The sequence below is a fragment of the Brachyistius frenatus genome, unplaced genomic scaffold, assembly GCF_029030835.1.
Source record: "Brachyistius frenatus isolate BFR_SWC_R1_liver_20210118 unplaced genomic scaffold, ASM2903083v1 Contig_190, whole genome shotgun sequence".
NCBI lineage: Eukaryota > Metazoa > Chordata > Actinopteri > Embiotocidae > Brachyistius > Brachyistius frenatus.
Genome location: NW_027210789.1, coordinates 156698 through 181427, shown reverse-complemented (window position 1 = coordinate 181427; position 24730 = coordinate 156698). Strand labels below are relative to the sequence as shown.

At 42.1% G+C, this 24730-nt stretch overlaps 3 protein-coding genes across 4 annotated transcripts; 1 reads left to right on the top strand and 2 right to left on the bottom strand.

Moving 5' to 3' along the window:
* The first annotated feature begins 795 nt into the window (after positions 1–795).
* Positions 796–2857, top strand: otol1a (otolin 1a). The gene is made up of 4 exons (XM_069718334.1): positions 796–1255; positions 1338–1427; positions 1575–1646; positions 1830–2857. The coding sequence occupies exons 1-4, from the start codon at positions 796–798 to the stop codon at positions 2696–2698; spliced, it is 1491 nt and encodes a 496-aa protein (XP_069574435.1). The 3' UTR covers positions 2699–2857.
* A 4103-nt stretch (positions 2858–6960) lies between these two features.
* On the bottom strand, positions 6961–12391 carry tal1 (T-cell acute lymphocytic leukemia 1). Of its 2 annotated transcripts, none has more exons than XM_069718338.1 (4): positions 12232–12391; positions 10406–11049; positions 9949–10037; positions 6961–9005 (listed from the first exon to the last, which is right to left on the bottom strand). In XM_069718338.1, exons 2-4 carry the CDS (start codon positions 10915–10917, stop codon positions 8476–8478), a joined length of 1131 nt encoding a protein of 376 aa, XP_069574439.1. In that variant the 5' UTR covers positions 10918–11049; positions 12232–12391; the 3' UTR covers positions 6961–8475. The 2 variants fall into 2 exon arrangements, with proteins under 2 accessions (XP_069574439.1, XP_069574438.1); XM_069718337.1 differs by having other exon boundaries at positions 10406–10954.
* A 1485-nt stretch (positions 12392–13876) lies between these two features.
* LOC138632625 (uncharacterized protein KIAA1614) lies at positions 13877–24725 on the bottom strand. The gene is made up of 9 exons (XM_069718344.1): positions 22100–24725; positions 20622–20688; positions 19365–19517; positions 17393–18567; positions 16631–16778; positions 16010–16229; positions 15320–15432; positions 14983–15173; positions 13877–14782 (listed from the first exon to the last, which is right to left on the bottom strand). Exons 1-9 carry the CDS (start codon positions 23292–23294, stop codon positions 14589–14591), a joined length of 3456 nt encoding a protein of 1151 aa, XP_069574445.1. The 5' UTR covers positions 23295–24725; the 3' UTR covers positions 13877–14588.
* Between the last annotated feature and the right edge of the window lie 5 nt (positions 24726–24730).

Sequence of the window (24730 nt, the reverse complement as noted above, 5' to 3'; positions counted from 1 at the left end):
GAGACGTGTGACGCTCGGTTCACTGGCGCCAGGTTTCCGTGAGGTTTACTGGGTTTACTGGGCTCTTTGGGTTTGTTAGATCAAGGGAGGTGAGTGGTTGGATCAGTGTTGCCATGCCGCCTGTTTTAGGACATTGATCCTTTTCCCACCGGGTGATCCATTTTCTGCTTTGAGGTACTGCCAAATGGTGTGATCGCGACAAGGTGTTGCATTTGGTAGCTCTCATATGAGGCGTTATTCATTACCAACAATGTGTGAGTTTGTGTGTATAAACAATATCTACACATGTTCTCTGAATGTGTGTCCGTCTTTGTAGCTTTATATTTCTTTTTCCTGTTTGTGTACAAAGCGAGCATGTGTGTGTGTGAACGACGCCTCAGCAGCATATGCACTTTCGGACCCTGGATTCATATCCCATATCACAAAGAATAAAGTCTTGCCTTGTATACAACCTGCTTTATTTCATATCCCTCAGGAGTCATGTAATCTGTTCTTCCCAGCCCACCTTCCTCCCAATAACCGCCAGGGATTTCTGTCCCTTGTTGTGCCGTTGGCTTAAAGGTGCAGAAGTTGGGCTACCAGAGCAATAAAAGGAAGGAAGGTAAACAGCATCGATCACTATTCGGAGGGGATGGAGTGAAGAGTCAACACCCTCTACATCAGCAGGTAAGATGCACTTGTTGCTTTGTTTTTACATTGTGGACCAACTGCATTGCAACAGAAAATGACCGGTGCTGCGCCTCCTTCATCTGCGTTCCTCTGACTTCCATCAGATCATCGTTTCAAGACTTCAGCATGCCGTCCGTTCGCCTCGTCGTCCTGACCGCTCTCTTCGTGGCCCTGGCGGCCGTGCTGACCTCAGGTGCCCGAACCACGCGCTGGCCCAAACCCCAGAGCACAAAGAAGCCCCCTCGAGCCGGGAGCAGCGGTGGAGGTGGGGGCGTCGGAATTGGACGGACCACCACGACAACCCCATCCCCGACCAACAGCCTGCACACAGAGGAAACCACTGAGATTATGTCGGATGCGTACTCCTTGTCCCCTACAGACAGCACCACCTTCTCCATCGACACCTATCCAACCGAATTTCACGCTGATGCCATAGTGCCCCCCGGGAACACCCATGGAAACTATAGCCTCGACTACAACGAATGCTTTTTCAACGTTTGTGAGTGCTGTCCACCAGAACGAGGTCCTGTAGGGCCCGTGGGAGAAAGAGGACCACTAGGGCCACCAGGAGAGAAGGGCCCCCTGGGTAAGATGGATTTTTATTTTCTGGAAAATTACCTTTTGGAGGCCACAGTTTGTCCTTCCTCCTACTCTTATCTGTTTTACAGGGTTGCCAGGAGAGAAGGGAGAGACAGGGCCCAGAGGACTTCCAGGACCAGCGGGATTACCCGGAGCCAATGGTCTCAATGGCGACATAGGTACAAAGGAGCTTAACATCAAGAGAGTTCTTGAATGTCTCTCGGTTTCTCTCTCTCCATGCCTCTCTCCTCTTTTTCAAAACGCTGCTTTGTATAAGTACTTTTTGGATGTTATTTTCTGCACTTTATTTATCAAAAATGCTACAGGTGAAAAAGGTGATCAAGGACCTGTGGGTCTACCTGGCACTCCTGGGATCCCAGGAAAATCTGGAGAAAAAGGTGTGTAGTTTACCACAAGAACTTGGGCAGAGATTTTTAGATAATCTATTGAAGTATTGTTTGATTAAAATCCATAAATTCACCTCATAAACCTGTAAAATTAAATATCTTATTGGAAAACTGAAGTGCATCCCATTTGAAACTTCTGTTCCTATACGAACATAACCTCTCCACATACTACAGGTGATCCGGGCCCCAGAGGAGAGAAAGGTGAACGTGGCTTCAGTGGATTGAAAGGGGACCCTGGAGAAAGAGGAGCGCCTGGCCTGAATGGGACTAAGGGCAGTGCTGGTCGTGAGGGGCCTATGGGTCCCTCAGGGATACCTGGGACAAAGGGTCAGAAAGGCGAACAAGGCCTTACAGGCGAGTGTTTACCAGGTGACAAAGGTGATGTGGGAGAGCGTGGTCTGAGAGGTGAAATGGGCCCCCCAGGGGTGAATGGAACTGACGGTACAAAGGGAGAAAGGGGGTTCCCCGGGCCTCCAGGAGGGAAGGGGGATACTGGGGCCAGAGGGCCTCTGGGACTACCGGGTGGGAGGGGCATGGCAGGGTTGAGGGGACTGAAAGGAGGGCGTGGGCCTCGGGGCCCTAAAGGCCCTCCCGGTGAAAGTGCGGAGCAGGTTCGCTCTGCTTTCAGTGTGGGTTTGTTCCCCAGCCGCTCCTTCCCTCCACCCAGCCTGCCTGTGAAGTTTGATAAGGTGTTTTACAACGGGGAGGGGCACTGGGATCCAGCACTTAGTAAGTTTAACGTCACCTACCCGGGGGTCTACTTATTCAGTTATCACATCACTGTGCGCAACCGGCCTGTGCGTGCTGCCCTGGTGGTTAACGGGATAAAGAAGCTGCGGACAAGAGATTCTCTGTATGGCCAGGATATCGATCAGGCCTCCAACCTGGCACTGCTGCAGCTGAGCGAAGGTGACCAGGTGTGGCTGGAGACGCTGAGGGACTGGAATGGAGTTTACTCCAGCAATGAGGATGACAGCACTTTCTCCGGCTTCCTGCTTTACCCAGACTCAAAGAACAAACCAGCTGCTACGGAAAACCTGTGACTGCAAACCTCTGACCTAAACTGAGCTCTGAATTTAACTTCTTGTAGGTGCTTGCACAGCCTTCAGCCTTTTGCGCTGCTCTGTCAAATCCTTGTGATTCAGCTAAATATCCGGACGCTTATTCTCTGCTTGTTGTTGCTGCGTTAATCAAACCAAATGCGTGAGATGAATGAGGCTTGATTACACCGCTGTACGCAATATTTCCGTTCTTTTTGACACTGCATTAAAAATGACTCAGCTTGAAATGAATTACCCTTGAGTCTCATTTACTTAGAAACAGAAAGATGATCTTATTCATGAACCATTTGTCGTTGCAACGAGGATAGATAAGCTCTGTGTCAGTGAGCCATTTCCGAGTTTGGATACATAATTGAAGTCAATCATGTATAATTGCGTTTGGTCACTAGAGGGCGCAAGATCCTCAACTTTTACAAAGATGCACTGGACATTATTTTATACCCAGGTATTAGGCTGAAGAAGAAGAAAATAATTGTCATTAAAAATTGCTGCAGACAGAGTCTAAGAAATTGATACTTCATCATCAAAATGTTAAATAAATAGAATAGTGCAAAAGAACACAGTTTAAATGCACCAAAATCAATTCTCAACTCAATATGTTTTTGTTCACTTATTGAAGGCAAAACAACAAAGAGGTAATGTTACCAAGATTCTTCTGGACTTTTACACACCATTTCTAGCTCCCACTTGTCATTCACCACAGCTCAGCCTCTGCTTAGTTGAAATCCCTGAATTTGGTTCATTTTGCCAACGGTGACTTGTTGGGGACTGTAAAACACTGAATAATAAAAACAGCAGCAAGAACAGAAGTGAAATAATGTTCTTTCTCCTACTCATCAGCAAAGATTAAAAGCAGTAGTGTAGGTGAATAAGATTCACAGAAACACAGAAGACAGATATGATTTTTTTTTTTTAAATACGTCATACAAGCTGATATAAATAAGATTTGAAGCCTCGTTGATATCACACACCCATACTGGAACAACAGATTGGCTGCCTTGGCCCTGAACAGGGAGGATAACCCTCTGCTACAGAGCAAGGTGCAACATCAATTATACTCCAGTGTCCCCACAGGGTAAAATGAAAAATAGCATTGACTTTTACAAATGCTATATCTCATTAGACTCTAAACAGTCGAGCCCTCTCTCCAGATTATAACTGATAATAACTCGTATTCCTTTTCACCACAGCAATCCATTCAGAAGATTAATTGTATTTAGCATTTGTTACATTGAGAGGCTTTTGAGACAATTTAATGTAGTGACATATTTGTTAAATGATTGGGGGATTCGGATTCAAAAGCTTTTTCACTGTGCAGTGTCGTAATTATTACTTTATGGGTTCAGGGAAAATCTTTTATTAAAAACAACAAGAAAAATAAAAGTATTTATTTATCTAACTTTGCCAGAAATCTTAAGTAGGTGTATTAGAAATATTTCATAACAGACAACATGAGTCTCATCACAAATGGAGCGAGATACAGTTTGTGATATATTCTCAAGTTTTGAACATCTTGAAGTTTATACCTGCTTCATGCGTTAGTTTGCCTTATGTCTTCTCTTCTTCTGACATCTTCTTTTTTCCACAGAAAATGATCCTCAAATTCCATGACTGATAGAGGATTAAGAACATCTGTGTGGTGAAATCTTCACTGTTAATGAAGTCAGTATTTAAGGAATTAATCACAAATCTGTTCCGAAATCTCCTCAGCAAAGTGGTATGATTTACCTTTTAAGTTTGGACTTTTTATTTTAAATCAAAATCCTTTAAAATTGTCGCAAGTTATTCACATTCTTTGATTGTTAAATTATTGCACAACAATAAACTGGGCATATATCTAAGAATTTCATATTCATTTACCATTACAATATACTAATGAGTGCTTTTAGGATTTATGCATGTCTGATTCATTTTTATACAAATCTGCGTGAGACTTGGAATTTTTCACTTGCACCACAGAACATGTATATTTCCTCTGTTTTCCTGAGAGTGACTCAGTGTTCGATGTAAATGTAACCAAAGCTGGAGCCCGCAGCACACAAGGAAACAAACACTTACTGTAACATGAAATATTGTGGCATAATAGACACTGGGAATTTTTTTTTTTTATCATGTCCAAATGAACATCATCAAAGACAGTCTTTATTTTTGTTTCTCATGTTCTTATTTTATAAATAAAAAAAATAATTAAGAAGCTGGTGATTTAAAAAACTAAAAAAAATCCAACACTTGAGCTTAATCTGTATGCGTCTACGATAAAGCCAAAAGAATAGAAATCACGCAATGATCGCTACTTAATTGTAGTTAAATGCAGTGTGTGCATTTTAAATGACACCATTTTTTTGTGTGAATTATTTAGTGAACAAATGTATTCAGTTTTGTACTTTTCTTCTTTTTTTTGTACTTCTTATAGCACTTTTTTATCTGTTGTATCTTCTAAGCTAAAATAATTCTCAAAATTGGACAAATTTTATTGATTGGAAAATTGATTTGAGCATTATGAGCTGATGAAAATACAAGTTTAATATGTCGCACAATATGTATAACTTAATGAAGAATACAGAACAGAAACATAATGAAACTTGATAAAGTGAAAAGCTCAGAATGACATCTCCATCTGCTGGTGAAGGACATACATTTCTGTCAGATTTCCACCTTATTTATGCTGTGGTTTGTGGCGATGGTGGTGGTGTGTGTGTGTGTGTGTGTGTGTGTGTGTGTGTGTGTGTGTGTGTGTGTGTGTGTGTGTGTGTGTGTGTGTGTGTGTGTGTGTGTGTGTGTGTGTGTGTGTGTGTGTGTGTGTGTGTGTGTTTGTTAAAGTGTTATTTTGCTTATTTGTTTATAGGCCTATCTCTGAATATGTGTGCATAAGTGTGTGTGTGTGCATTTATGTATTTTCTACTACTCTGTGTGAAAATATAAATAACTACCTTGGCGGTGTGTGCAGTGTAATCTGTCCCCAGCAGGCTGGATTCCCACTGTGAGAAAGACAGTATATTGTTCCTGCAGCACCACAGATAACAACTCATTAGCATACTGAATCATTTGGCTGCAAGAGCCACTCTGCCACCCATCTGCACTGAGCTGATAAACACACACACACGCACCAGCTCACGTACACACACACACACACACACACACACACACACACACACACACACACACACACACACACACACACACACACACACACACACACACACACACACACACACACACACACACAGAGATCTATGCAGCGCACACACATAAACACAAGCCCAGTCTCATAAATACACAAACACACACACACACACACACACACACACACACACACACACACACACACACACACACACACACACACACACACACACACACACACACACACACACACACACACACACAGCCACAATCTTCCTCTCACTCCCTGTCTTTCAATCCCTCATATACACTTCCTGTACCTCTTTCTTTTGTGAGTCTGCGTCTTTTTGGAGAGAGGAACACTGAAGCAGGTAAATGTTTGGCAGGCATTAACCCAGACAGCCCCTCAGTGGAGTCCCAGCAGAGCCAGAGCAGAGCACAGGAGAGGTCTCCAAACACCTGGATGTCTCTGATGCTCTCTGCAAGCAATTATTGCCTTTAGAAATGTCTAAGTGCTGATTCTGTTGTAGTAGTGGTACTGGTGGCAACGCCCACTTGGTAAAGTTTTGTAATATAGGGAAGAAGATTTCATAAAAAGCTGAATTTATTCTTAAGATATATCCATTTATATATATATAAATATTTTTAAAAGAACACAAGTTGATGAACATAACTTTCCTGTTGCGTAAGTGAATAACTTATGGGCGGGGGAGTCTTGGTCAGTATGGCAGTTGCACAATGTGTACAGCCACAACAGCAGGCAAACGAGTGCAGCGGAGGCTGTCAAAACCACTTTCACAATGGCAGGATATCCTGCAGGTCACCGAGCCATGCTAACCTCCAAAGGAAGTTGTCACTTGTTGGGAGGAAGTGAGGATTCTAGCGTCCACCGGAGGAGTTTCTCTGAGGAGGTTGTGGTTTTAGCTATACACTGTGCAGATAAGGTGGGAAAGCATGAAAAGATCTGAGTTTAGGGATGTCACTTAGATTATGCAATTCCGAAATAATGGTTAAAAAAAAAATAGAAAAAAAATGTCATGTGTGATGTGGTATGGCACAAGATGATCATGTTCAGCACAGTTTCTTGAATTGAATTGAATTAGACCCACAACATGCTTGAGTGAGATCAAATATACAAAACTTTTCATCCGTGTGTTTTATTCAGGGGTTTTGTATAAAATTCATCAATTTGACATTGGATATATTTATAATTACAGCTATCATACAACAAATATGTCATAACCAAACGTACAATGTCCCTTTACTGCAATTCATAAAATACCATAGTTACCAAAGGTACCAATATAGGTCCTGCTGAAAAAGCAGAATAACCAACAACAGTGAGCAATACATAACTGTCTTTGTCAGAAAACTGCTGGTGTTCTTATGATATTAACACTGTGCGATGGTGGTGGTGGTGGTGGTGGTGTGTGTGTGCTTCCACGCATGCCTCACGTGTGTATGTTTGCACGTGTACATGTGAAATGCGGCAATGAAGGGATTTATTCGTGTACCTTACTAAACTACAACTGCATTACAGTTTAAAAAAAAAAAACACTTAAACATTCATATCAAAAGGACAGCATGAGTCAGTTCATGATTTCATTTGACCCATGTTTTGTACACTTTAAAGAACACTGCATGTCTTGTACCTCCACAGCAATTTCAAATAGATATATTCATTCCAGGCAGTGAAACTGTTTGTCTGTCTTGAATTATTATTTGGTGTCATTTTCTCATCACCAAAGTGTAACAGAAGTGAATGGTACCACATTTGATGTACTTTATGTTCAGTTGCTCACTTTACATTTTGAGTTTGTCTAACCTCTTCTCTCCTCTCTCTCCTCTCTCTCCTTGTCTCCTAAAAGACAATTTTGCAAGTAAACCCATTGACAAACACACTATAGTACATTTTAAACCACATGACTTGAATTTGAGTCGCTGTTATTACATTGTGCAGTGGAAATATAAAGCTATTTACAATACATATGTAACTGCATGGGCACATTTAGAGTCCGGTCTGTTTACTTTAAGGCCTCCGACTGAGGCAAAGTTTCTTTTGCGTCATTTTTCTAACGCATCCATTTTGTTGGGCACATATTTCCAGGTTTACCTTATTGACATTTTACAACCATTTACTTGCAGCACCTACCAAGAGAGGTGATTATATTTTGGCTGTGTTATATTGTAATTAATAGTGCCATTAGTGAAGCATTGATCCTCATCAATACACATCAAAAATCTGTCTCTTGAATGATTATTGTTTGGTTTTTTGTTTGTTTGCCCTTCCTTTAATTTTTCAGTTTTAGATTATTGAGTCTTTGGAACTTTCAAAACACAGAAAGTTTTCATCCACAGGTCAGTCAAAGACATGAGACATGCAGAATTTACAAGTGTTTTGCTGGATCTAATTCAACCAAGCTATTTATCAGCACTACTCGGGTGTAGTGTGGAGAAAATAAAGCGCCCGTGATCCGTTTTTGACACCAATATCTCACTATGTGGAGCTCGATTCTCCTTCCTACTCTGATCACTCAAAGCTAACAGGGTCGTGAGCATATCCATCTCTTTTTAAGTCTCTCTCCTTGCTCCCTTTCAGTCTCAGGTGTTGTGTCCGTGGTCTGTTGGCATCAGCATCATCGGCGGCTGGAGCCATCTAATGGGCGTCCATTGCGCCTCAGATCCCGAGCAGCTAGATGCAGTTGGGGCCCACGTGATGCTGATAGAGTCCTTGGAGCTGGAGGTGAGTCCTGGTCCTCCATAAAGCTCTCAGGACTGCCTTCAGCGTCGCCATCAGGCAGGCTTCCACAGCTGGAGCCTGGTGACATTGTCTCCAGAAGATCATCCCTGGCCAAGCCCACGACTGTGTCCTGGTGTGGTCCACCCTGAGGCCCCCCCTCATGGGCTGCAACCCCGACAAGAAGCCCCGTCTCCCCATCAGTTGTGCTGCCAACATTCCTCCCTCCATCCTGATCCTCCAGGAGGTTGGAGAGGAAACTGATGTATTTCATAGCGAGCCGCAGGATCTCATTTTTGCTCAGCTTCTTGTCTGGAGGGTGAGTGGGGATGAGTTTACGGAGCTCTGAAAATGCCCCGTTTACATTCTGCTGCCGCCAACGTTCACGACTGTTTGTGAAGATACGACGTACAATCTTTGGCTGGCCAGCTAGCAGAGGAAAAAGGAGGGAGAAAGACAGACAGGGACAGGGTAAGGTGACAAGGCAGTGATACAGAAAGTAACGCAAAACATGAAATGCAGAGCTGAATCACAAAATGTAGTTCGTAAAGCGGTGGAGCGATTCAAGTGCAAAAATAAGAGTGGAAGAAGTAGCAGCGGGAGATCAGATGCACAACGGTTCTGAGAAAAAAATGACTGTAGCTACTAAAACAACAAAGTTAAAAAAAAAAAAAAATGGTCCTCTGTACGATCGTTGATTTTTACATGATGGAGCATAAGTTGTGCTGTATGCTTTTCATATTATACAAGAGATATAGGTCGTTTGGCATTCCAAGCCCTATGAACATGTGTTAGGGAGACCGTGTGTTCGCTATTAGGCATTCTATGTACTTTTTATTTATTTAGGCATAATAAAATGCTCCACTGCAGGTAGTCACATCCTCCCACCCCCAACAATGGTGTCTTCTAGGCTATTGTTGCCCTTGGAACACACCCAGTGTATCTTAATCCTTCAGCCCACTCTGCAGTAAAACCTTGGCATGGAGGCAGCAGCACCCCCATCCTCCACCCCTGTATATGGCAGTGAGTGGGCAGCAGAGGAAAAGATGTTTCAAATGAAATTAACCCTAAATCCGCTTGAAAAAGGCTTACTTTCATGCCATGCAGGTACATGTATTTGACATTCAGATTAGCAGCATTTGTTTATGCCATGAATTATGATGTATTTATTCCTCTGGGGTTAGCCACTTTCAGAATTTTCTTTTTTGCAAGGCATCTTCTGCAATACTCAGATTAGATACACTATAGATCCATGTCAGTGGATGAATGACAATGGCGATGAGGAAGGGACGTTTGGGGGACTAAATTGGCAGAAGGAGGACACAGCAGAAGTGCGTCTTACCATACTTATAAAAATCTAAAATGCGCCTACCCTCGTCGAGTTCAACCTCATAAGGCGCCGGGCGGCGCTTTACCCTGTTGCTGGGGTACATACTGTACTGCTCCGACTCCCCTCCGAGACTATAGCAACAGAAAGCAGACAAGAGGTGCACAGGTATATAAGAATATATGAATTCTATCATAATTGGCTTTTTTTTTTCTAACCCTTACTGTCCACTCCTTCCACCAGGAGCACACATACACAGACACATACACACATGGTCTAAACTTGTGCCAAATATGCACGTGCTAAAGAATGAAGCTAAATATAACGTGAACTCATTCAATCAGATTACAATCATCTTTGTCCCTGCTCTATTCCTGCAGGGCATAGCAGAGCAACATGTAGCCTAAACGCCTTTAATCTTAAAACTTTCCCTCCCAATGATGTTAAAACGTGCATTCCTGAAACTATATGATTTTCTTTATTTTTCAGACTCCACCTTTACCTGTTGATGGCGGCGAGAGGCTGCGCCAGGTTGTAGAGCATCGCCCGGGCCGGGACAGGAAACGCGTTTGGGCTCAGTTGGACCATTCGAGCGTCGTCTCGTTGCGGCGGCAGCGGCAGCGGTGGAGGTCTGCGAAGTTCCGTGATCGGCACCAAATGGCTTTCAGTCCTCTGTTCCACCGCTTTTATAGCGTCCCTCCTGGAGAGCTCGATCACCGGCACTTCCCTTTTCAGGTCAAGGGCGTTGTGAGAGGCAGTTTCCCTGGCAACGCCGTTGATGATGATGCTGATGCTGGTCCCGTTGCTCGAGTTCTGCAGAGGAACGTCATCCGTCTCCTCAACCCCCTTGAAGCTCCCTCCCCTCTCCTCCTCCTCCCCCTCCTCTCTCCTCGGCTCCTCGTCCTCCTTGCATCCGTTCTGTCTGGAGATGGTGGAGGAGTCCTCTCGCTTCACAGGACCGGATTCTGCATCGGGACTCCCAGGACAAAGCTCCTGCTGCCGTTTTTCCATCATCTTTACACCGTCACTACTTGCTCGAGTCCACTACGTCCTAAATAAGATTTCCCTCGATTAATTCAGAGTCCAGAACAGTATTTGTAGTCGCAAAATACCAGATATAACGACGCATTTGGTGTCCGTGTGATCCTATAGGAAATTAATAATTTATCATTATTATAAAATCTTTTTATTCTTGCTACAATTATTATTATCAATCGCAGAATGTCCAGCAATATAAATAATGTAAAACTGCAATTCGCAGGGGATAATTGATGGTTAGATTATTGTTTCTCGTAGTTAATATTTTGTTCGATATATTAAAATAGCATTTATTTAGAAAATCTCGGAGAGCCTAAATATTTTCCACATGATTACACTAATTTGACAATCTATTACTATTAAATTCAAATATTTCTCCGTTCTCCAGGATAGGAGGCTACATTTTTTTTGTGAAATGCTGAGGGTGTGAGAGCTTGTCTTAAAGTCAAACAGGTAGGCCTATGTGATGTGATGTATTTTTTGTAGCCTCGTTGTACATTTCTGAAACTGCCTCCAGTTGATCGTTTTCTTGTAGCTGATGAGTTCAAACGTTTTATTTTATGGTCTCTTCGTGCATGTGGTGGTTTTCTTTCTATATGCTGTTATCTCACGCTTGCTTGGCCTCCAGTAGGTTACAGTTTTTGCTGTTATCTTACCTACGTTTGAACTCTGAATTAATTCACATACGAATATATTAAAAGATGATTCTGTCTGCTGTTGATTTGGGGGTAAAATTGTCGCCTTGTACAGAGACTGTGGATCCCAGGACTACGAAGAGATCTTGTGATATTTCTCGTTAAAATAACATCTCTTCTTTAATCACTGTCTTCAGCTGATTCCAGAAAAACCTCGTGAAGCTTCAGAAATACTTGGGTCGAATCATTTTAATAATCCGGGTAGGTGGACTTGCCTAATTTTTGTTTAATCGTGGTGAAGGCCATAATGCTGTTGTTGTTACAGTCAAACATCAAGCGTGTGTCATATACACCACACACCACTGTCAGGTATTTTAGTAATGAATTCGATGTCCAATAAATATTATTTTAAACGAACCGGACATCGCCAATAAAAAAAAAAGCCGCACATTTATTTCTGGGAATTCTCCAATAGGCCTCGCATCCGTTATATTCCGTCCCACAGCCTCAACCAACCGATCGGACAAAAGCAGAAAATATAGGCTTAATATTTCGCTCATTACTGTAATAAACTGTAGACGACAGCAGTCCAATCACAGCTTTTGGAACAACAAATACGCAGGTTTAAATAAAGAGACGTATTTTTTGCACTTACCGTTCCAGCCGTGTTGTTGATGTTACTGTGTAAGTGGAGCCATTTTGTGAGTGGGTCATCCATGTCTGAGGTTTTCTTTTTTTCTGCCAGTTGTGGAGCTGTGTGTGTGTGTGTGTGTGTGTGTATGTGTATGTGTGTGTGTGTGTGTGTGTGTAGCTGAGTTATTCCTCGCTGCATCCAGTGCGCTCCCTCAGTATGGGGAGCGGAACACAGGCCGCAATGTGGCCGAGTGAGATAAGCGCACGGCAGCGGCCTCTTCATTCCCGATAAGCCCCTAAACCCATTATTTATGAAATGATTCATTATTATTTGGCTGTCGTGGGCTATATAGTCTTGTGGAGGGCAAAGCATTAAAAAAAAAAAAAAAAAAAAAAAAAAAAAAAAAAAAAAAAAACAGGCACAGCGCAACGGCCTGTAACAACGTGAGGTAGTAGTAGCCTGTATAGTAGAGCTTTTTATTTATTTTATTTTTTTTTTTTTTTTGAAGAAAGAAAGAAACGCTCGGGTTAGGCTTTTGACCTATTTCAATTTTCAACAATAGGTTATTTAGCTAGGCCCATTTCTCCCGCAATAAGATACCGATGATAGCAGGTGCTCCTCTACCTTTTTTGTAGATTTTATTGTACATTTATATTTTTATTTAATCTTATTCTTAAAATAATATATGCATTCATCCATTTCTGCGCCTTGAGGATGGATGTGCTCCTAATACAATGGGCTGCTAAAAATGATGGTGTCTAATTATGTTGACCAGGCCTTAATTGAATGTGACACCATTTCTTTATCAATAAATAGGCTAAATAAATAACAATTTTAAAAAAACGCGCTTTGGTGTGTCATTGTTTGTGTTTGGGACCTTAGCCGGCGGTTCCCCCGGGGTCCGTGGGGAGTCATGGCTCGGGGAGATAAAAGCGTATCGGCTTCTGGTCGCATCAGATAAAAGAGCAGAGCATCAACGGTGACATGCTATCAGAGCACATTCAGGACAGCCTAAATAGTGACAGGTACGTAATAATAACGGTTTTTCTACTCTTTTTTTCTTCTTTTTTTTAACTCAAATAATTTATGAAATTAAGCAATTAGCTTTGTATGCAATCAAATAAATAGGCGACATGACAAATTATAGAATGCATGTGTAGATAGATAGATAGATAGATAGATAGATAGATAGATAGATAGATAGATAGATAGATAGATAGATAGATAGATAGATAGATAGATAGATAGATAGATAGATAGATAGATAGAAACATCTCGTTTTGAAACCTAATGGTTCAAAAAGTGCGAGCCTCACAATCAGTCACGACCTGCAGCACTGTTGAAGCAGAAGTCACGACCATGATCCTATATCCTGCTTTCGCTGAAACAATCCCTTTTAAGTTTTGTTTTAAAAGGATCTTCCAATGAAACACCAGTTTGCATCCAAATTAATTACTGATCGAAAATGTGCAAATCAATAGTTCTAATTGGCAAAACGAACGAGGGACTTCAAGAGTTGAGAAAATAACTTTCAATGGAGAATCGCTGCAAAACCATGTGATAACACAGCAACGCTGTAAAACTGCTTTTGTAGTTGTGGGATTTTGTGGCATAAAAATGTGAATAATTAATAAATGTATGACATTCAAGGATCAAAAGGTTTGACAAAATAAAACATGTTTATTTAGAAGCAAAACAGTATCAAGTTCATGAAAGAATAGGTGATACACAAGCAAAGGGACCATGCAGAGCCCCAAGAAAATATGATGCACTGCATATCGGAGGTCATAATTTGCTTTCTTTGCTTGTGCACATTAGCTTGTGCTCTTCAGTTTGGGGTCCTATGGGCCAAGCTAACATGGGGCACATTGCTACAGATCATGTCATCTAAAAAAAAAAAAAAAAAAAAAAAATCAACATAAATATAGATCTGTTCACAATTTTAAAAATGTGACAAAATAATTTCACTCACAAAGCATTTAGAATATTATACTCTGTGTGATGTAAAGAGCAAAAGAAGTCACAAGAAAATAAACATAGTCTTTCCCTATTCATCTAAATCTGCAATATAAAAAATAAAACCAGAAACAAAGTGTGCTGGTTTTGATTGGAATCACAATAAATACCCCGATTTGGTTGGTTTTAGATTCGTAATTTGGTTATTTTTCCTATTGATCCTTTGCTGTGTCATACTGTCAGTTTACATTATGGGGACTGACGTCCTACCCTCGTTATTCCATGTGTGTCATATTGCACTGTAATATACACTGACTATGTCTCATCTATCATGTGTTGCAGCCAAGCCGCAGTGTCTGCAGTGGTCAATTACTATCCCTGTGTTCAGGAGAAGTGGCCGTGTGCTACGCCTCTCCTTCCAGTCACCGCTGACTTCGTCGAGCCGGCATGATCCGCAGAGAAGCAGTGCTCTCCCGGGTCATGAGCCGTGTCACCTGGTCCAAACTGAGTCCAGCCACCACCTCTCCGTTCACCTGGAGAATTTCATCGCCAATGCCGAGGAGACCGACATATAGGCCTTCACCACTACCGTCACCCACTTTCTCAACATATATACCTACAGAAAAGAGACAAAAATCAGGGGGAAATCAGGAAGAAGAGAGGATGCATGTGAGTTGAATTCTTTTCTCTTCTATTCTCAGGATACCATTGCAAAGTAGTTTAACTGATGCTACCACAGGCACGAAATTAATGCTGCAACTGCTCTGAAACTCAAGATTTCAGGGACAAGGAAAACAGTGATGAAAACAAAGTTACCTGTGTCTGGTCGACCTTTGCCCCTTGAAATGACAAAACCAAAAGGACCGTTTGGGGGTTTGATGAGCTCCAAGAGGAGAGTCCCATCAGGGAAGGCCTGGGTGACCCGGCCCACTGGACGCACCATTCGAGAGGGAAGTACATCTTCAACACTCAGTGCCCTGTGAAGCTCCAGCTGAGGGCTATCAGGGCTATCAAAGCAGAAATTCATACTTTTAAAGACAGTTATTTAACTTTATAAAACAATATATCAAGTGGTTTTATTTATTTTTTTTTTCACCAGTCATCCCTCCCTTTTGGTATCTTTCCCTCTCTTTTAATTGCCTTTGGACCTTACCTGGGTGCCAGGCCATATGGTATCTGCACCTCTCCAAGTATTGTTGAACGTTCTGTTCTTCTCTCTAAACTCTGCACAGAGGAGGCTTTACGCAGTTGGGCCAGTGGCAGCACCTAGTGGCAAATGAGAGGCACTGTAACAATTTGTGTATTTCATTTTGACAAAATCAATCAGACCAGCTTTTGGAACTGAAATCATTTTTCTTTACCACCCCTGTTCAACTTTGACACCACTCGCAGACATGTACATGCACACACATACACACGCACACACTTAATGCTAATGCAGGTTGTGATTGGCTGGAGCAGGAAGTGATCTAATTCTGTTGTGTGCATTCCTACAGCTGCAAGGTGGACAACAGGGGTGGCAACAATACAAACATGAAGAAAATTAAAAAAAAATAACCTGAAAAGAATTGTTTGAGCTCCCCGTGTCAGGCAACAAGGTTGGTAATACTTGGTTGGTCTACTGTTTCAATTAATTTTTTAAAGGTACTTCAGGCAGAGCTGGAACTTTAAAGGCATGTAAATTACACGTATTCTCCCGACTTCCTAGATTTGAGGTAAAAATCACATGTATTTGATGTGGTCAAATGCAACTGTATGACAGAAATAGAGAGGATACAAAAACAATGGCAGAGCCGTCCAGATAAAAACACAACATAAAAACTGTTTGCTCTCCCTTGCTCACCGTGTGTAGCGTCTGCAGTGAGGGTGTCCTCTGGATGCGTATGGTGGGCTGCTGTCTGCGCGTGGGGCTCGGTGAAGTTGAGCTTGCCCGGGGGACAGAAGGGACACTGAGCTGTTCCATACTACTGGAGCGACCTCCTTTTACAAGTCTACCAACGCTGTTCAGACCAATGGAGGAAAAGAAGCGACGCAGAAAGAGCTTCGGCCGTCCATCCAGCTTTCTACAAAAGGAAAGTTATAAATATCTTTCAACTACACAGTAATATATAATTAAATTGATCAATATAGAAACATTGACTTCACAAACTAAAATTAAAAAAAACACACCAGGGAAAGCTTTTTTTGTTGTTGAGAGAAGCAGTTCAAATCATGACTTTGCTGACGGTTTTATCTTTCTTTTATAAATGGATTAAATGACTACTACTTTTCATTACCAAAAGAGGGCAGGATTGTCTTGGTATTCACAGAATATTTCTAACACTAACATCCTGTGGACAGCAGGGCAGGTTCTAATCTCCTAACTGCTACCAGTGGCATGCTCAAGTAATTTCGGGAACAGTGCTGGTGGGGGCAGGGGATTTATTGTCGAAGCTATGACAAGAACATTGTTATCTTGGCTTACCTGGATCCGTCAGAGTTTTCCTCCCATATAGCCTCTGCTTTCAGATGTTCTGCTCTCAGCAGCTCTGCTCTGAGGTCCTCGGCCCGAGACATAACCAGGCCACGCAGAGCACGGCACTCCGAACCAGGAACAGTATCTCCACTTAAACCTGTAAACAGAAAGAAACTGTTCTATTTAAATACAATTATGTGAATTCCAAAACAGATTTCAGCTGTGATGATCTGATCTTGGCAGAAAGTGAAATTCTATCTTTATACTGCTACTCCGTTATAGCTCAGGCAGACATGTTTTACTTTTTTTCCACTGTATTTATTGGGCAATCAGTTACCATTTGTACTTTATAACAAGTTTATAAAATATAAGGCTTTATTATAAAATAAAAGACAACTAAGTATGTAAATTAGCTCAAATTAGTTCCAACTCATACTGGTGCTACATCAAAATGGTGACAACACTAGACTCGTAGTCAAATGTTATATGTAGTAGTATAACACCGCTTTTGAAAATGAGTATATTGTACTAATAATACTTATTTTGCAACCTTAATTCCAGGGCTTTTACTAAAATTACGTTTTAACAGTCTGGTGAAAGTTTCGTAAAGGATATGAATAAATATTCCATTACAGTATCCATTCATATGAAAGTAAAGTATGATTTCAAGAAATATAATCATCAGAAACTACAAATTCAGACATCTTCACACTATCTTCCACAGAAACAGAGAGCTACACATGACAGTGTTCATCCCCAGTGACCGCTCACCTGCTCCATCTGGAGTGGCATCCCAGAGTTCAGAGGTTGTCATGTCTGTGTTGCATCTGGCTGGGGAGTACCTCAGAGTGGAGGGTCTGATACAGGGCACTGGGCTGCTTGTTGCTGGTGCCCCTTGGGTTAGAGACACTGGAGACTCCCTTCTTGTCTCTGGAGAGTCCAGGATGGATTGGGATCCGCCCTCTCCTCCCTGACTTGAGGTAATTTGGAACTGAACTGTGGACTGACCTGCAGCAGAGCGGTTTCTCGAGCTCGACTTCAGGGCTGACTTGATAGGCAGCGATGGGGTGGGTGATTCCCTTAGTCCACCAGAGGCCTCTAGCAAATGTGGCTCCAGAGCAATGGGGCTATCAGGGGCAAATGAAACAGCTCTGCTCAAGTTGACCCTGTTCCGTGGATTTGAGTTACGCCGCTGAGCCCATGACGGGCCGTAAGGTCCATGGCCAGACTCCAACCGACTTTCTCCTTTCCTGCTTCTTCTCCGAAGTTTTCCAAACCCGGATGACTTCCACCCTGTGCTACTTTCTTTATTTTCCCCCAGCACAAAAGCTCCAGCAAAAGTGACAGTAAGAGGAGCTTTAGGACGAGTACTCGCTTCTGGTTTGTTTGGAGACATCCAGCGAGGAGAAGCTTTCCCACGTGGGTCCTCGGGGTTGCCAGGCTGCTGTGGCTCAGCGTTCTGTGGATCTGATGGTGATAAGACTGGCTGAGGTTCCCTGACCACAGAACCACAAGCCTCACATTTTTTCACCAGCACTATTATTTCTTTAATCACGGTTGTGGTTTCACAACTAACTCCCACATCTTCTTGCTTCTGTGAAGGAGGCATAGATGCACTTCTGTGGCTTCGGCTCCTCTCTGAGCCACTACTGCTAGAATCTGTATTACTGTCCTTACTGTTGTTCTTGGGCATGCCAGGCCTGCCTCGCTGTCTCACTCTATCCAAATAGCGAGACTCTGCTTCTTTCTCTGATTCATCCTCAAAGCGTACACGCGTTGGTGAACAACCATACCGTCTTGATCGACCTACTTGGTCACTGGGGGAAGTGTCTCTTTGAGTTGGTACGCGGAGGGGACCAGATACAGTCTGAGCGTGAAGATTTTCTTTGGTTTGAACAGCCCTCTGTGCTTTTGTTGGACCAGGAGATTCAATTTGCTGCTTCTTTCTGCAAGAAATTACAAGGAGTGCATATTAGAGACATTTAAAGCAGCTGTTATTTTGTCAATTTGTACACTAGTATTATATAGAAGTGAAGTAAAATGAAAGTTAAAGTGTAGAGGAGTCACAGTCGTCTGTCAGCATCAGACTACGTTGATGTAGGACACTCAACTGACTCAGTCACAACTAAACGTGCTCCTCAGGTCATCCATTTTCATATTACATGAAGAAATAACATTCACATAGTAAATTGTAATAAGATACACTGTACGCATAGTGACATCTTCTGTCCACAGACCAGGTTTGTAATGCGGCCATGAATGTGGGATCCATTGCAAATACTCCTAAATCCTAAATTTAGAGAAAGCTTCCTGCTGACATAAGGGGATTTCAACAAAACCGCATGATGTATACACGTTACATAAACAGAATGAAACCAAATGGTTTCATGACATTGTCAGCTTTGTGTCTGCAATTACAAAACTCAGCCAGGTTCCAGAGCTTTAACTTATTTTTAGGTATGCAACATTAGGTTTGCCAAAAAACAGGCCAAGTAGAAGCATAGGATAGACAAAGTACAGAAGTTTGTTGAATAGCAAAGACAGACTTATGTGTGGGAGTTAAGTGATAAAACAAGAAGCACAGAAACAGAAAAAACCTGTAAAGGGAACTTTTCATGACACATTTGTTTCATAATCATGCACACAAAACTGCACAAACAGGTGGGATGGTCAGTCTCTGACATCTTGCTCCTGAAGATGCCAAAGAAGTTACAGCCCCCACAGGCATTTTTCGACAACTTACACGGTGGCTCTCTGATCAGAGTGGGAGCGTCTGCTGGGACGATCGCCTTTGATGTGATTTGAGCGAGCCTTGAGTCTTGCTCGCTCCAGAAGACGCTTGGCTTCCTCATGTCTTGGGCTTAGAGGTAGTTCATCACTGATTACAAGAAGTGACCTGAGAGAGAAATATACAAATTAATAAAAGAAATATTAAATTTAGGTGATGAAAATGGCAAGGCAATGGAAAGAGTTGAGTGTATGATGAGATGAGGCTATATCGCCATCGATTTAAGAAAAATTAAGTGCTCAAGAGTGCAAAGCTTATTCTGTGTTGAGAAATAGCCAGCGACATCATATTTCCCACCAATTGACTACACATAGAGTGAATCAAGCTGCATCTTCTTAAGCCGTCTTATGTAATATCAGATAGATAGACTAGGGGGCGTGGCTTTGGCGGTGAGCAGCACAGAGAAACGTCATCCATCCATCTATCCTTATGCCCAGCAGCTAAGCTGCTATGTATTGTGCTTCATCGTCTGTACTTGTCTTTATCCCCAGGCCCAGTGATAAAGATAGCATGACACACCAGCCATGTGGATTATCCTTGTACCAGACTGAGTGTGATTCATTCTCTCCTGTGTGTCAGTCGGAAAACATATTGTGTTTCAATAGATTACACTTTGTTGTGTCAATGTTTTAGATCATCCCAACACTGACAAGCACAAAATAATTAGCAGCCTCTTTTGGCAGCAGCGGTTTCATTCTGCAGTTAATAATGCTGATTAAATTGATTAAATTAATATACTCATTTATTATAATGGCCTTAAATGCAGAAGATAACAGTGGATCAGATAATCTATGTTAAACAAATGAGAAATGTATGTTTTCATTTTTTGTTAAAAGACAGGTTCAGTTTATTTGTTTACTTTCACATACTTACAGTATTCATATTTCAAGTATGACCGGAGGATTTTGTCAGATTTCCCATCGACAAGAATAGCGCTATAAATCCCTCTCCAATGTGGGTTTCATTTTATAATCTTATTTGGGTAAAGTATCAGCAACCTCAGTGTGCGTCTTTAATATTAATATTCATACCTGATTCAAAAATGGCCAATTATTAAACCCTGCTTGTTAGACACTCACTCTTCAATCCAGCAGAAAAACAGACACTGGATGAAAGTGGAGCTGTAGAAGTGGAATCATGAGGAAAGGATACAGTATAAATAGTCCTTAGGGATTGTATGTCACCACCCCGGCCAAGCATGACATTGCTCACCTCAAATAGGGTTCAAGTTCCTGAGCAAGAATGACTGGATCTGAGCTGTCCAAAACTCCATAGGCACCTGTGATGGGCAAAAAACAGGAAGGAAAGATAGAAATGTGAGCAGATCTGACCAAATGTATTTTATGTGTAAAAGCTTTAAAAAGTACTCCGATAATTTGATCCCCTTCAAATAATTGTTTATCTTTTTGTTTCCGTTTTCACTGAAATAACGCATTAAAGTGCATTCAGTTCTTAGTTAAGGTTCACTTCTTATTTAGTGCTTGCCTCAGAGCAAACAGGACTGCCAAGAGAGCGATCAGCCGTGATGGGACCTACAGGAACATTTCGGTATCAAAGTAATTGAGTCTTTCATAAGGATTTAAAAAAAAAAAAAAAACTCCAATTCAGTGACAGTCTCAGTGGGTATCCCTGCTTGATCCTTAATGTCAGTCAAACAAAAAAAAAAACAACGACAGGTTATGTAACTGTGCGAGAGATGAAAGCAGATTTTCCCAGAAACAAGAGGGAAAAATCCTCTCATCATTGTGGACTCGCACCTGCATATTGACCCTCTATCTCGTATTAACATAATCTGCTTACACACACACACACAGGACAGATATATATAATATTTTTAATGCACAGCATGAGAAAATACGTAATCTGTCATCCTACACACATATAAAGACTGCCATTAGCACGCAGACAGAGATACAAAGGCAGGGACACTTCCCCCACAGCTCTGACTGCTAATAATAGCAACACCATCATGCACATCTGCACATCTGACATCTGTTCAGCACTGGGAATCAGCCAGGTTACATACTACATTTCAATACAACATCCTGGGTAGACAAAAAAAAAAAAAAAAAAGGCTTGTGTAAGGCCCTTTTGAACAGCTGGACAGCATTCTAGGCAGACGGTGTGGATAAATTGTTAACATTTCTGAAGCTTTAAAATATTTTTGGGGAATATCTGCAAAATTATTCTGAATTTTCTGTCTCCATTCAAAATGATAACACACCATGTTAGCTTCTAAACTGCTGCAAAATACTGTAGCTGCAATAATATTTAGCTATATATATATATATATATATATATATATATATATATATATATATATATATATATATATAAAAAACTGTGTTTCACAAGGAAGTTACAAATGATCACCAAAGAACTGTGACTGAGCTACTTGTTAGCCAAGCCTCCATTCAACTTGTATAATGGCTTGTTGTCTCTGGTGTATCGGCATGTGTCTTTCCACCACGGATATCTTATATTGGGGCAGACAAAGTGCAAAACTAAAGTTAGGCGTTTCATGGCAGGGTCAGAGGCTTTTCAATATTTTCATTAACAATCTAACAATGAAGCCACTTTGACAAAGAGAGGAGCGATCAAGCTTTTACCTTATTTTCAGCTCCATGCTTTCATTTCTAAATTTCTACATCTGGCATTTAAAAACAAGCTGTTTTCCTCAAGAGACATACCTTTACAATCCACTCTGTATGATGTGTCTTCATAGGAGCTAGCACTGTCTCCTCCACGCTGTTCTCTCTCCTCCCTGCAGCTTTTCTGTCTTTCCTTTAACTTTGCATAGGCCCTCTCCTTCACCTTCAGTTTCTCATCGGCACAGAGCACTTCACTTTGTGAAGACATGCTCTCCCAGCTGTCGGAGCTGCACAGTCCTTTGGTAGGATCAGCAATATCTTCTTCCTTCTGCTTACACCTTTCTAGGAAGCAATCCACACTGTCCGAGTGTTCGAATTCTGATAATGCTTCGATGTCATCCATCACACTCCCCACATCATTCCTGTTGCCTGTTTCGGATGGTTTGGGCTTCCCGTCAGGCTCTGCCGGTGCCTCTGTCTGAGTGTAGTCCTTCAAAAGTAAAGTGGATGGAATGTTTTGAGGACCAACTCCATTGAGAAGCAATGTTTCTGGGCGTGCAACTCTCCAGAAGCCCTTTGGAGGTGCCCAGTGTCTTGTTGAAGATGAAGTTGTGGAAGAAGAACAGGGAGATGTTGAGGAAGCAGCAGTGGTAACAGGGAGGGAGGACAGCACAGGCAGTGGAGGAGGAGGCAATGGGTCATCCTTGCTACTGCTTGAGTTGTCAGACAGAAGACTCTCCAGACTAGTCCCTTCCCTGAGCCCACAAGGCTGCCCTGTCTGAAAGCTGATCTGGATGTCATTTTTTTCTGACCTCTCTTCTTCAGGTTCCTCTCCCCCCTGCTCTCCTTGTGCTTCAGCTGGAGGACTGTGGATCTCCAACCTGACTCGCACCTCTACCTCCTCCTCTTCATCACTACTGCTCAAGTCCTTAGCAACACCTGATCGCCAGGAGGGAGCAGAAAGACATAGCTGGCCTTTTCCTCCAGGTCTCGGCCTGAGAAGGACTTCAGAGGAAATCTGCCCAACTGGACTGCTCGCCAGCACATCTGTGTCCAACCTGTCTCTGTCTTTTTCTCTCCCTCTTGTCCTTCTCTGCGTGACCGACTTCACCTTCGTCTGTAGTGCGTGCACGGCTGAACTCTGAGAAGGAGGAAATGAGGTGCTCAAAGAGGGTGCTGGGAAAACGGGCTCGGGAACAGGGCCAGTGATGAGCCCCCAGTTAATGGGAAGCCTGGTGGGTAGAGGGGAACTGGATTTTGCATGGATGTTATCAGCCGCTTTCTCTTCCTCCATTGGCTTGTCATGCACAAAAAAGTTCAGACAGATTCTAAAGATAAAGAACAAAGTTTTACCATTTTTACACCCAAGAAAAATAAAATAATTTCTCTTACAATCTATTCTGTATCTATGTTACCGGTTACTTTCTTTCTGATGTGCCGGGTAAGGAGATATGTAATGGGGATTCAGTCACGTTGCCTTATCCACTGATTACTTTGCAGGGCACAGGATAATCCTTTAGAATGAGAATAAGCAACTGCTGCCTGCAACTGAGACCCAAGCCGAATAAGCAATATTTTAAGTTTTCTATCTTTCTTTTTTGTCAAGCAAATTCAATATCAAACAACCAAATACACTGTCTTTAAACCTGTCACTCAAACAATAAAAACTGAGAAAAAAAAACGGGATTAATTATTCAGCCTTAAGAGATTAAACTGTTCTGAAATCCTGTTTCATATAATGCTGATAAACATGTATGCAAAACCTCTACATGAAAGCCAATTTAACATCATGAACAAAGTAGTTTCTAGTTCTCTAAAACAGTAGAAATCTAACACGCAATCAACAGTGTACCTGGATATCTAGTGAAGATGGTGTACTTTGAAATACACTTCCAGCGTTGACCATCATGAGAAAGTTAATATTAAATTCTGGTGCAATAATAAAGTTACCCTCCATACTGAAAACTTGCGCCGACCGCACAGATATTACAGCGTGGATCCTCAGGCCGGTCACCAATATCAGCAGAGCACCAAGCAACTGTCACCACCGGATTAAAAAAAAAAAAAAAGATAAGGAACACAAATCAGGTTTCTCAATGTTTCTCCAGATCCTAAGGTTTTGTTTCCAATTCCTGTCTACATAGCTCCTAGTCCGAGCAGCGTCCAGCGAGCCAGCGGTCTCTCAATCATGATTGGTCCGGTAATCCCTTCAGAAATCAGTGGGATTAGACAAAAATGGAATACAAAAAAATGCCTGCTTTAATTTCGCCCTTGCCTCGCTGCCGAGAGAAGCTCTGTTGCGTAAGTATAGTGCACACACCGATTCCCATCCACACAGTAAAAAGCCAATGAAAAGGAAAAGGGGGAAAAAAAACCAAACTAAAATGGCTTAATGGGCTTCCGCCTAAATGAGATCTGCCCAGTTTCCTGTCGGTGCTGAGATATTTCGACGAGCGTGGTGTGAAATTAGAAGCTGTGTGTTTCAGATAATACAGGGCCAATTTTCTCTCGTAAAAAACAACTTGTCAACTGATTCTTATTTGTCAACACAGCTGATCCCTCCCTCTGTCTCAATTTTATCCCGTCTCTCTCTCTCTCTCTCTCTCTCTCTCCCCCCTTTTTCTATCCTTCTGTGTATGAGAACACGCGCGCGCACGGACACACGCGCGCGCTCGTAAACAGTCCTCCTAATTGGGGACATGTTCCTCTCGCCAGTTGTCACAACCCCTC

What these genes read in the sequence shown, in the direction of transcription:
- tal1 (XM_069718338.1), bottom strand. Translation starts at nt 10,917, where the DNA reads ATGATGGAAAAACGGCAGCAGGAGCTTTGTCCTGGGAGTCCCGATGCA. An exon ending in CCTCTCGCCGCCATCAACAG is followed by an intron (nt 10,038 to 10,405) that starts GTAAAGGTGGAG and finishes CTGTTGCTATAG; the next exon opens with TCTCGGAGGGGAGTCGGAGC. An exon ending in TGAGGTTGAACTCGACGAGG is followed by an intron (nt 9,006 to 9,948) that starts GTAGGCGCATTT and finishes TTCCTCTGCTAG; the next exon opens with CTGGCCAGCCAAAGATTGTA.
- otol1a (XM_069718334.1), top strand. Translation starts at nt 796, where the DNA reads ATGCCGTCCGTTCGCCTCGTCGTCCTGACCGCTCTCTTCGTGGCCCTG. An exon ending in AGGAGAGAAGGGCCCCCTGG is followed by an intron (nt 1,256 to 1,337) that starts GTAAGATGGATT and finishes TCTGTTTTACAG; the next exon opens with GGTTGCCAGGAGAGAAGGGA. An exon ending in AGGAAAATCTGGAGAAAAAG is followed by an intron (nt 1,647 to 1,829) that starts GTGTGTAGTTTA and finishes CACATACTACAG; the next exon opens with GTGATCCGGGCCCCAGAGGA.
- LOC138632625 (XM_069718344.1), bottom strand. Translation starts at nt 23,294, where the DNA reads ATGGAGGAAGAGAAAGCGGCTGATAACATCCATGCAAAATCCAGTTCC. An exon ending in GAACTTGAACCCTATTTGAG is followed by an intron (nt 19,518 to 20,621) that starts GTGAGCAATGTC and finishes TTTCTCTCTCAG; the next exon opens with GTCACTTCTTGTAATCAGTG. An exon ending in CACTGCAGACGCTACACACG is followed by an intron (nt 15,433 to 16,009) that starts GTGAGCAAGGGA and finishes ATTTGCCACTAG; the next exon opens with GTGCTGCCACTGGCCCAACT.